The 12,783-nt window shown below is 39.3% G+C and overlaps 1 protein-coding gene across 1 annotated transcript; it reads left to right on the top strand.

Moving 5' to 3' along the window:
* Positions 1–3,660: 3,660 nt before the first annotated feature.
* On the top strand, positions 3,661–4,521 carry LOC120991092 (vomeronasal type-2 receptor 26-like). The gene has a single exon (XM_040419983.1). It carries the CDS (start codon positions 3,661–3,663, stop codon positions 4,519–4,521), a length of 861 nt encoding a protein of 286 aa, XP_040275917.1.
* The last annotated feature ends 8,262 nt before the right edge of the window (positions 4,522–12,783 follow it).

Genomic DNA, 12,783 nt, shown 5'->3' with positions numbered 1-12,783 from the left:
TCTGATGAAAAATATTTTTTTTCTTTTTGTCCTCCTCTAAAACCTAGGTGCATCTTATCATCGGGTGCGTCTTATAAAGCGAAAAATACGGTACCTTCGAGTCTCACAGACCCAGCACACACACGGCATCTCTTCTCTCTCACACATTCACTCCCACAGGTGCATACACAAACTTTCAGCTCTATTCAAGCTCTATCTATCTCCTTCAAGAAATGCAAATCTAGTTTAACCCCTTCAGGACCCTGCCATTTTTCACTTAAAGGACCAGGCCATTTTTTTTAAATTTGACATGTGTCACTTTATGTGGTAATAACTTTGGAACGCTTTTACGTATCTGAGCCATTCTGAGAATGTATTCTCGTCACATACTGTACTTCATGATAGTGGTAAATTTCAGTGAATATACAGTACAGACCAAAAGTTTGGACACACCGTCTCATTCAAAGAGTTTTCTTTATTTTCATAACTATGAAAATTGTAGATTCACACTGAAGGCATCAAAACTATGAATTAACACATGTGGAATTATATATATAACAAACAAGTGTGAAACAACTGAAAATATGTCATATTCTAGGTTCTTCAAAGTAGCGACCTTTTGATTTGATTATTGCTTTGCACACTCTTGGCATTCTCTTGATGAGCTTCAAGAGGTAGTCCCCTGAAATGGTTTTCACTTCACAGGTGTGCCCTGTCAGGTTTAATAAGTGGGATTTCTTGCCTTATAAATAGGGTTGGGACCATCAGTGGCGTTGAGGAGAAGTCAGGTGGATACACAGCTGATAGTCCTACTGATAGACTGTTAGAATTTGTATTATGGCAAGAAAAAAGCAGCTAAGTAAAGAAAAACGAGTGGCCATCATTACTTTAAGAAATGAAGGTCAGTCAGTCAGTCGAAAAATTGGGAAAACTTTGAAAGTAAGGGCTATTTGACCAAGGAGGAGAGTGATGGGGTGCTGCGCCAGATGACCTGGCCTCCACAGTCACCGGACCTGAACCCAATCGAGATGGTTTGGGGTGAGCTGGACCGCAGAGTGAAGGCAAAAGGGCCAACAAGTGCTAAGCATCTCTGGGAACTCCTTCAAGACTGTTGGAAGACCATTTCAGGGGACTACCTTTTGAAGCTCATCAAGAGAATGCCAAGAGTGTGCAAAGCAGTAATCAAAGCAAATGGTGGCTACTTTGAAGAACCTAGAATATGACATATTTTCAGTTGTTTCACACTTGTTTGTTATGTATGTAATTCCACATGTGTTATTTCATAGTTTTGATGCCTTCATAGTCATGAAAATAAAGAAAACTCTTTGAATGAGAAGGTGTGTCCAAACTTTTGGTCTGTACTGTATTTCATTTTTATTTTTAAAAAAATACCAAATTTACCAAACAATTGGGAAAAATCTCAACTTTTCAAATTTAAATTTCTCTGCTTTTAAAACAGATAGTGATACCTCCTAAAATAGGTATTACCTTACATTCCCCATATGTCCCCTTCATGTTTGGATCATTTTGTGAATGCCATTTTATTTTTTGGGGATGTTAGAAGGCTTAGAACTTTACAGGCATCTTGACATTTTTCAGAAAGTTTCCAAAACCGACTTTTTAAGGACCAGTTCAGGTCTGAAGTCACTTTGTGAGGCTTAGGTGTTCCACAAGAATTTAAGGAAAATGTAGATGAAATTTAAAAATTTCACTTTTTTGGCAGATTTCAATCAATTTTTTCCCACTAACAAAGCAAGGGTTAACAGCCAAACAAAACTTAAAATTTATTACCCTGATTCTGTAGTTTACAGAAACACCCCACATATCGTCGTAAACTGCTGTACGGGGGCACACGGCAAGGAGCAGAAGGAATGCCATATGGTTTTTGGAGGGCAAATTTCACTGGGATAATTTTAAGCTGCCATGTCACATTTGAAGACCCCCTGATGCACCCCTAGAAACTAGTAGAAACTCCAAAAAGTGACCACATTTTTGGAAACTACAGGATAAGGTGGCAGTTTTGTTGGTACTATTTTAGGGTACATATGATGTTTGGTTGCTCTATATTACACTTTTTGTGAGGCAAGGTAACAAAAAATAGCTGTTTTGGCACCGTTTTTATTTTTTGTTATTTACATTGTTTATCTGACAGGTTAGATCATGTGGTATTTTTATAGAGCTGGTTTTTACGGATGCGACAATACCAAATATGACAACTTTTTTTGGTTTGTTTGTTTCAGTTTTAAATAATAAAGCATTTTTGAAAAAATTTATGTTTTAGTGTCTCCATTATCTGAAAGCCATAGTTTTTCAAAAAATTTAGGCGACTGTCTTAAGTAGGGGCTCATTTATTTTTGGTATGAAATTACGGTTTGATTGGTACTATTACACTTTTTGTGGTGTAAGGTGACAAAAAAAAGGCTTTTTTGACACAGTTTTTATTTTAAGTCTTGTCATATTTCAATAGACCTGTTTGTTACGGACACAGCAATACCTAATATGTCGACTTTTACTATTTTCTTTTTCACTTTTAACACAATTAAAGCATTTTTAAAACCAAAAAAATCATGTTTTAGTGTCTCCATATTCTAAGAGCCATAGTTTTTTTTTTTTTGGGTCTAATTTTTTGCGGGATGAAGTGACAGTTTGATTGGTACTATTTTGGGGGGAATACACCCTTTTGATCGCTTGGTGTTGCACTTTTTGTGAAGTAAGGTGACAAAAAAATGATTGTTTTAGCAAAGTTTTTTTATTTTATTTTTTCTATGGTGTTCAGGAAAGGGGGTGATATTTTTGTAGAGCTGGTCATTACGGACACGGCAATACCTATTATGTCTGGTATTACAATATCCTGTATTGTAATGCATTGCCTGTCAGCCTTTGCACTGACAGCCTGCCTGTGAGACCTAGCCTAAGGGATGGATCTCACAGGCTTCCGTAGATTGCCTCCTCTGCCATTGGGTCCGTGCCACTGCAGTGTGGGCACCTGTACCCTCCGCAAACCCTCTGCATGCTGCTTTCAGCTTTGACCGTGGCATACAAGGGGTTAATACTCTGGCATCAGTGTTTTCACCTATGCCAGTGTATGCAGCAGGGGACCAGCTGTCAGTGACTGTCGGGTCCGTGCCACTGATTGGACGGGCGCAGCTCCTGCACCTGTCCAATCAGCCCGCCATACATGTTCGGCTCTGGTCCTTAAGTCACGTCCAACGGCGCTGTACATGTACGGCGAGGGTCCTTAAGAGGTTAATATGGCATTCAGTATGTTGTCTGCATCAGGTGACTAGATATAAGATGGATGTCTAGATGAATAGATAGATAGATAGATAGATAGATAGATAGATAGATAGATAGATAGATATGAGATACATGGATAGATAGTTAGATAGATAGATAGATAGATAGATAATAGATAGATAATAGATAGATAGATAGATAGATAGATAATAGATAGATAGATAGATAATAGATAGATAATAGATAGATAGATGATAGATAGATAATAGATGATAGATAGATAGATAGATAGATAGATAGATAGATAGATACATAGTAACTGTATACAGTAGCACATCAATAGTGTATGCTGAGTTCTCAAAGAAGCCACAATTTTTTGTTGCATTTGTAGAAAGTGAAGTTTGCCATAAATGCCCCATAGAAGAGTGGCCAGATGAGAAGAAGATGAAATGTCTTCCAAAACCCTATGAGTTTCTATCCTATGAGAAGGACACATTGGTTCCTGTTTTTGCAGCACTTTCTATATTTTTGTCTGCTATGACATTGATCATATTAAGAATCTTCATTTATTACTGGGACACTCCGATTGTTAAAGCCAATAACCGGACTGTGAGCTTCATCCTCCTGGTCTCTGTCTTGCTGAACTTCCTCAGTGTCTTCTTCTTCCTTGGCCGTCCAGTGGACATAACCTGTTTACTAAGACAAACATCATTTGGCGTCTTCTTCTCTATTGGTGTCTCTTCTGTTCTGGCTAAAACTATCACAGTCTGCATTGCCTTCAAAGCCACCAAACCTGGAAGGTCCTGGATGAAATGGGTCTCAGTCAGACTCTCTAATTCTGTTGTCTTGATGTGTTCTTCTGTACAAGCTCTTATTTGTGTTATTTGGTTGCTGATGTCTCCTCCTTATGTAGAGTTTGACCATCACTCGTATCCTGGGCAGATCATCATTCAGTGTAATGAAGGGTCAGATATCTGCTTCTACTCCATGTTGGGTTATCTGGGGTTCCTGGCAGCTGTGAGCTTTGTTCTGGCTTTCATGGTGAGGACATTACCGGACAGTTTCAATGAAGCCAAGTACATCACCTTCAGCATGCTGCTTTTCTGCAGTGTCTGGATCACCATGATCCCAGCTTATCTGAGCACCAAAGGGAAATACATGGTGGCTGTGGAGATTTTTGCCATATTGACCTCATGTTCTGGTATTCTTGGATGTATATTTTTCCCTAAAGTTTATATTCTACTTTTAAAACCTTCTTTGAACTCAAAAAATTTAATAATGGAGAAAAATAAGTTACACATTTGATAGGTATTAGGCTAGGTTTACATGGTGACTTTTGATCATACTAATCACAAGAAAATCAAAAGAATTTCCACTTTAAATTAAAGCATAGCTGACCGCTAGGGAACCTTTGAGGTGGTTTGGTGATAGAGGTAAACCACCGTTTTACCAAGGCCATCGCATGATGAAAAGACATTCTGGGGTCCACCTTTTATTTTCCAAAGAAACTGTGAAAAATGAAAGGTGGAATCTGATTGGTTGCTATGGGCAACTCAGCCAGTTCTACTTTATGCCAGTTTGATAAATGACCCCAATTGACTTTGATCATTATTTCTGCTTCATTTATGAAAGGAATTTTGCTTATAAAGTAAATGGAATTCACGTACTAATAAATGTATTACAATAATAATCATCATCCTGTATAGTTTGCCTTCATTCTTTGAATACCTAGATATTTAGAGCAATTAAATGGTGCCATAAACAATTCATATCTCAATAATGCTGTGTGAATGTAAAAGTTTAAAAAAGTTATCGCTCTTGGAAGGCTGGGAGGAAAAAAGAAAAACAAAAGTTGCCCCATCCTTAAAGGGGTTGTGCAAAAATACCAAAACCCTCCAACTCCACCACTCGTCTAGACCTGTAAAAAAGATGATCTACACTACCTGCTTTCTGGTGGCAGCTCCATGCTCCTTCTCTTCCAGGCCTACAATGCTCCGCTGGGCTCCTTCAATGTCAACATACAGTTTGACATCGCCGCCGCCAATCAGTGGCTGGTGACCAGCTCCCATTACATCATGACCAATGGTCACATGACTGCAAGGGGATCAGGTCCCTACCTCTGACAATGATTGACTGCAGTCACGTTAATACTGTTAGCATACAAGGTTTGTATTGTATAAGCAACAACCACTGTATGTCATTGTTATATGCCTAGTATATTGTATGTTATTCACAGTTTGAACATAATCCTGTTCAGGGGAAAAAATTGTAGAATGAGGTTATATAACGACAAATTCACAAAACTACCACCATTCTAAAATATAACCTTTATTATTTATTATGTAAAAAGTAGTTACACCCTTTTATATAGATACAAAATATAAATAACAAATGAAAAAAAGGAAATTATAAAGAAAAGAAGTATAGGTCTGGTAGTAAGATCTTACTAAAGTTATTTGATAGGGGTAGATATAGATTGATAGGGGCCTAATTCTAGCCCTAGTGTAAGATGCCCTACCTAGATACGGAATGGCCGCCCCGATAGGGGCGATCCCGTTTCTCGTTCCTCCTGGTGACCCTGGAGGACCCTCCAAGGGAAAAAGAACTGCCCTAATCGACGACCTATACTAAAGTACAGAAAAAAAAAAAAAAAAAATAACAATATAAGTACCCAACAATAGTGATGGTGAATATCCAAGTGAAAAGATAACCAAAATAAAGAAAAGGATGTTCAAAGCCGTCCCTACGCGTTTCGCCTGGTTGTTGTCAGGCTCATCAGGGGACAAAATTGATCATGGAAAACCCGACACCAGAGTACCTAATAAATTATTATAATATATACACTTTAATTCATTTATTTTTGATTTTAAATTAATTTTTGATAATTGGTAAAATCATGGTAAAGAACTACTGGTTCTAATGAACAAAGATGTGTATCAGCCTCATAGTTAGTAGGCAAGTCCCAAAGAAATTTATATCATGCCCATTATGGGTTTGAGAGATAGGGTCAAAAATGTATAGTCCAATCAGGACTGACTATTCTATCTCACAATCCAAAATATGGCTAAATACTGGTATGTCAGTTTATAAATGCACACTTATATCCCATATAGAGTGTTGGTTTATACTCAAAAAATTAGGCAATTATAAAACCCTAAGAGTGGTATAGAGGTATGACTATCTGTTGTGGCATAAAAATCACCAATATTAGGCCAGTTACACAATATAGGGGATCACATATATCATGTCAATGTATAGTGCAACATTGAAAATAGTCAGATAGCACTATCATGATGAACGGTACTTGCGTTCCCTAAAGAAAGCTGATGGGCCAGTGGTGATATCCATAGATGAGGATGCCAGTGCCTGCTGATAAATCCGAGTGGCACTACAATGTGCCGGCGTCTGGTCAATAGGATAGCAGCGAGGAGACGGCGGTATACCCTTTTATATAGTGTCACCAGATACCTGATAGGGTTGAGGGCCCATGTGATCTGTGTAACGCATGACGTGTTGCGTCAGGCGTCACGACGTAACTAGGTAAGTATCGTGGCCGCTCATGTGACCAGAGTGAGGTCACGATATCTGGGGCGTGAGTTACGAAGCCGCAACATAATAGCCAAAGGATCACCATGTGACCGGGAGTGCCGATCACGTGACATGTGAGGTCACAACACCGGACACATGACTGGGTGGAGCTACAGGTCCGCAACCTAATGACTAGATAGTGTATAATAACCACCGCTCCCACATAGCTATAAATGCCGGTGGCACAGCAATCGTTCGAGATCAAGAAAAAAGACAGGGAACGGGAAATATAAAGCAAAAATAGCCAATAATTATTGCCAAGGGGAGAGGTTATTTACCCCAAGGGAACTATAGTATAATAAGAATGGGATATAGTGTGACAATATAAGGGTATAAGAATACGCCAGGTACAGATATATGAATAAATCCATGGCTATATTCTTATATAATAAATTATCAGTGGATAATCAAGTTTAACAAGGGTGATTGACTACTATTTATATATAAGGATCAAAATGCGGGCGGTTAACAACCCAGTCAACATGTGTTGTATTATACAAATGATAAGTTGATCCCAAAAAAATAAATAAAAAAGGCCTCAAATAAAGCACGCATAGTCTATATTCTCATTCAGTCCTGCTGGTGTGATGGTATCTAATCTAAAGATCCATCTAGATTCTTTCTGTTTTAATAATTTATCTAGATCACCACCTCGCTTGGACATTTTTAAAACCTCAATCATGAAAAAATGGATACATTTATTAGACCCCGCATGACTCATCCACACATGTCTTGATATCGGTTTATCTCGCTTGTTGCGAATATCCCCGATATGTTCGAGAATGCGTTTTTTGAAAATTCTTTTGGTTTTACCAATGTACTTGAGTCCACAGTTACATTCAGCCAGGTAAACAATCCCAGTGGTGTTACAATTAGCGAAGTTACGAGAATAGAAAGTCCGGTCTGCCTGGCTGTTCGTAAATGTTTTGCCTGGGGCTATAAATGTGCATGCCTTGCATTTCCCGCACCTAAATGTGCCCACCTGTCTGTTAGACAGCCATGTTTTCTTTTCTGGGGGCTCAAAATGACTATGGACCAATGTATCACCTATATTGCGTCCTCGTCTATAGGTGATCGCCGGGTTTTCAGGTAAAACTTGCATAAGGTCGGGATCTGTCTTAAGAAGGGACCAATATCGATTTAGAATATCTCGGACCTGTCTAGACTCGGAGTCGAAGGTACCGACTATTCTGATGAGATCTTGAGAATTTGATTTCTTAGGTTGCGGTTGGAGTAAAGTAGTACGATCCTTGGACATAGCCCAGTCCCATGCCTTATAGAGGCATGGATCTGGGTAGCCCCTCTGTTTAAATCGTTCAAACAGTTTAGATGCTTCATGTGTGAAGTTGTAATCATCAGAGCAGTTCCTCCGAACTCTTAAAAATTGGCCTTTGGGGATGCCTCTCTTAAGGGGGATAGGGTGAAAACTGTCCCAACGTAAAGGACTGTTGGTAGAAGTTTTTTTCCTGAACAAAGTCGTCTTGATATAGTTATGTTCATTCCTTATAAGGCAAACATCCAGAAAATTGATGGTATTGCGGTGTATTTCTGAGGTGAAAAAAAGGCCGATGTGATTCGAGTTAAGGACATGCATAAACTGTTGAAATTGGCTGGCTGTACCTGACCAAAGTAATAGAATATCATCTATGTATCTGGACCATAAGGTTATAAATCTGGTCCAAGATAACATAGATTCGGAAAAGACGACCGTGTCCTCCCACCAGCCCAGGAGCAAATTGGCGTAAGTGGGCGCACATGGGCTACCCATCGCCTCAAAAATAAAATAATTATGTGTCAACACAAAATTAAGTAGTTGGAGGATGAACTGATTATGTTGATATAGATCCATTGACCTTGAATCTAGATAATATTTGACCGCTGATAAACCCTTGTTGTGGAGGATAGAAGTATAGAGAGCTTCTACGTCTATTGATGCAAACCAACTGTCAGGATCTATGACAACACCCTCAACTCTTTGTAATAAGTCTGTCGTGTCCCGCAGATATGAGGGGAGTGTTGAAACAAAAGGTTGTAAAACTTTATCAATATAGACACCAGAGTGATGTGTCAAACTCTCTATTCCCGATACTATGGGACGTCCTTTTAAGGGAGATGTCCCTTTGTGTATTTTTGGGAGTCCGTACAGTGTCGCTATTTTTGGTGTAGCAGTAAAAAGTATTCGTATTCCTTCCGATCTATACATTTGTTTTCTAGGCCCTCTTTGAGGATCTGAGAAAGTTCGGCCTGGAATCTCTCAGTCGGATCCCCCTTCAAAAGCACATAGCTGTTCTTATCAGAGACTAAGGAGTGACACATATCTCTATATTGTTGTACCGAGAGAACGACGATGTTCCCCCCTTTGTCAGAGGGTTTAACTATGATATCCTTATTAGTATTAAGATTTTGTAATGCTAATATTTCTACCCAAGTGTAGTTTTTTTCGGGAGTAGTATATTTTATTTTTTCCAAATCCCGTGTTACCGATTTGAGAAAGATATCAATGTTAGCGTCATTCAAAGTTTTTGGCGGCATTTTTACGCTTTTGTTTTTCAAGGTGGTGAAGGGACCCTGCCCCTTCAAGGTATGTTATACATCTGGGTCCTCATCCTCATCAGTCACTCCAACCCCAACCACTCTACCTACGACTACAATTCCTGCGGCTTTTTTAGGCCCACCACCACCGAACATTTATGCGTTGAGAGATCGCCAATTAACGCAATCTCAAACCCACATCAAAAAATAGATAAATGTTGTGCAGAAAATACTTCAATCATTAATCAGTTCATCCTCCAACTACTTAATTTTGTGTTGACACATAATTATTTTATTTTTGAGGACCGCTTCTACCACCAGCTCAGGGGCACGGCGATGGGTAGCCCATGTGCGCCCACTTACGCCAATTTGCTCCTGGGCTGGTGGGAGGACACGGTCGTCTTTTCCGAATCTATGTTATCTTGGACCAGATTTATCACCTTATGGTCCAGATACATAGATGATATTCTATTACTTTGGTCAGGTACAGCCAGCCAATTTCAACAGTTTATGCATGTCCTTAACTCGAATCACATCGGCCTTTTTTTCACCTCAGAAATACACCGCAATACCATCAATTTTCTGGATGTTTGCCTTATAAGGGATGAACATAACTATATCAAGACGACTTTGTTCAGGAAAAAAACTTCTACCAACAGTCTTTTATGTTGGGACAGTTTTCACCCTATCCCCCTTAAGAGAGGCATCCCCAAAGGCCAATTTTTAAGAGTTCGGAGGAACTGCTCTGATGATTACAACTTCACACATGAAGCATCTAAACTGTTTGAACGATTTAAACAGAGGGGCTACCCAGATCCATGCCTCTATAAGGCATGGGACTGGGCTATGTCCAAGGATCGTACTACTTTACTCCAACCGCAACCTAAGAAATCAAATTCTCAAGATCTCATCAGAATAGTCGGTACCTTCGACTCCGAGTCTAGACAGGTCCGAGATATTCTAAATCGATATTGGTCCCTTCTTAAGACAGATCCCGACCTTATGCAAGTTTTACCTGAAAACCCGGCGATCACCTATAGACGAGGACGCAATATAGGTGATACATTGGTCCATAGTCATTTTGAGCCCCCAGAAAAGAATACATGGCTGTCTAACAGACAGGTGGGCACATTTAGGTGCGGGAAATGCAAGGCATGCACATTTATAGCCCCAGGCAAAACATTTACGAACAGCCAGGCAGACCGGACTTTCTCTTCTCGTAACTTCGCTAATTGTAACACCTCTGGGATTGTTTACCTGGCTGAATGTGACTGTGGACTCAAGTACGTTGGAAAAACCAAAAGAATTTTAAAAAAACGCATTCTCGAACATATCGGGGATATTCGCAACAAGCGAGATAAACCGATATCAAGACATGTGTGGATGAGTCATGCGGGGTCTAATAAATGTATCCATTTTTTCATGATTGAGGTTTTAAAAATGTCCAAGCGAGGTGGTGATCTAGATAAATTATTAAAACAGAAAGAATCTAGATGGATCTTTAGATTAGATACCATCACACCAGCAGGACTGAATGAGAATATAGACTATGCGTGCTTTATTTGAGGCCTTTTTTATTTATTTTTTTGGGATCAACTTATCATTTGTATAATACAACACATGTTGACTGGGTTGTTAACCGCCCGCATTTTGATCCTTATATATAAATAGTAGTCAATCACCCTTGTTAAACTTGATTATCCACTGATAATTTATTATATAAGAATATAGCCATGGATTTATTCATATATCTGTACCTGGCGTATTCTTATACCCTTATATTGTCACACTATATCCCATTCTTATTATACTATAGTTCCCTTGGGGTAAATAACCTCTCCCCTTGGCAATAATTATTGGCTATTTTTGCTTTATATTTCCCGTTCCCTGTCTTTTTTCTTGATCTCGAACGATTGCTGTGCCACCGGCATTTATAGCTATGTGGGAGCGGTGGTTATTATACACTATCTAGTCATTAGGTTGCGGACCTGTAGCTCCACCCAGTCATGTGTCCGGTGTTGTGACCTCACATGTCACGTGATCGGCACTCCCGGTCACATGGTGATCCTTTGGCTATTATGTTGCGGCTTCGTAACTCACGCCCCAGATATCGTGACCTCACTCTGGTCACATGAGCGGCCACGATACTTACCTAGTTACGTCGTGACGCCTGACGCAACACGTCATGCGTTACACAGATCACATGGGCCCTCAACCCTATCAGGTATCTGGTGACACTATTTAAAAGGGTATACCGCCGTCTCCTCGCTGCTATCCTATTGACCAGACGCCGGCACATTGTAGTGCCACTCGGATTTATCAGCAGGCACTGGCATCCTCATCTATGGATATCACCACTGGCCCATCAGCTTTCTTTAGGGAACGCAAGTACCGTTCATCATGATAGTGCTATCTGACTATTTTCAATGTTGCACTATACATTGACATGATATATGTGATCCCCTATATTGTGTAACTGGCCTAATATTGGTGATTTTTATGCCACAACAGATAGTCATACCTCTATACCACTCTTAGGGTTTTATAATTGCCTAATTTTTTGAGTATAAACCAACACTCTATATGGGATATAAGTGTGCATTTAAAAAACTGACATACCGGTATTTAGCCATATTTTGGATTGTGAGATAGAATAGTCAGTCCTGATTGGACTATACATTTTTGACCCTATCTCTCAAACCCATAATGGGCATGATATAAATTTCTTTGGGACTTGCCTACTAACTATGAGGCTGATACACATCTTTGTTCATTAGAACCAGTGGTTCTTTACCATGATTTTACCAATTATCAAAAATTAATTTAAAATAAAAAATAAATGAATTAAAGTGTATATATTATAATAATTTATTAGGTACTCTGGTGTCGGGTTTTCCATGATCAATTTTGTCCCCTGATGAGCCTGACAACAACCAGGCGAAACGCGTAGGGACGGCTTTGAACATCCTTTTCTATATTTTGGTTATCTTTTCACTTGGATATTCACCATCACTATTGTTGGGTACTTATATTGTTATTTATTATTATTTTTTTAGTATACTGTATGGTCACTAGATGGCAGTGTTGCATTTGTGTAACTTCCTGTTTTTCTATCCTTCAATAAAACAATTAAGTGCTCGTGCAGTTACCGAGCAGAGGTCAGTTAGACCTGAAAGACTGTCTGCCTGTTCTTTGTTTAGCCTCAGAAAGTATTTCTAGCAGGTTATGGGCCCAGGACATGCTACAGAAGCCCTGTATATAACACAGGTTACCTCTGGATAAAACCAGATACAGCGAGCTAAAGCAATTGAGTGCAGGAGACATCAACAGAAAGGCAAACAGCAGAAATGGCGGCCACCATCCCCTCAGCAAAGTTTTCCATCGCAAATCTGACAAATCAGAACTACCAATCCTGGAAATTTAAGATGAAAATGCTGCTTAGAAGAG

The sequence above is a fragment of the Bufo bufo genome, chromosome 2 (assembly GCF_905171765.1).
Source record: "Bufo bufo chromosome 2, aBufBuf1.1, whole genome shotgun sequence".
Lineage (NCBI taxonomy): Eukaryota > Metazoa > Chordata > Amphibia > Anura > Bufonidae > Bufo > Bufo bufo.
Note: the sequence above shows the minus strand (reverse complement) of the source record. Positions and strands in the feature narration are given on the sequence as shown.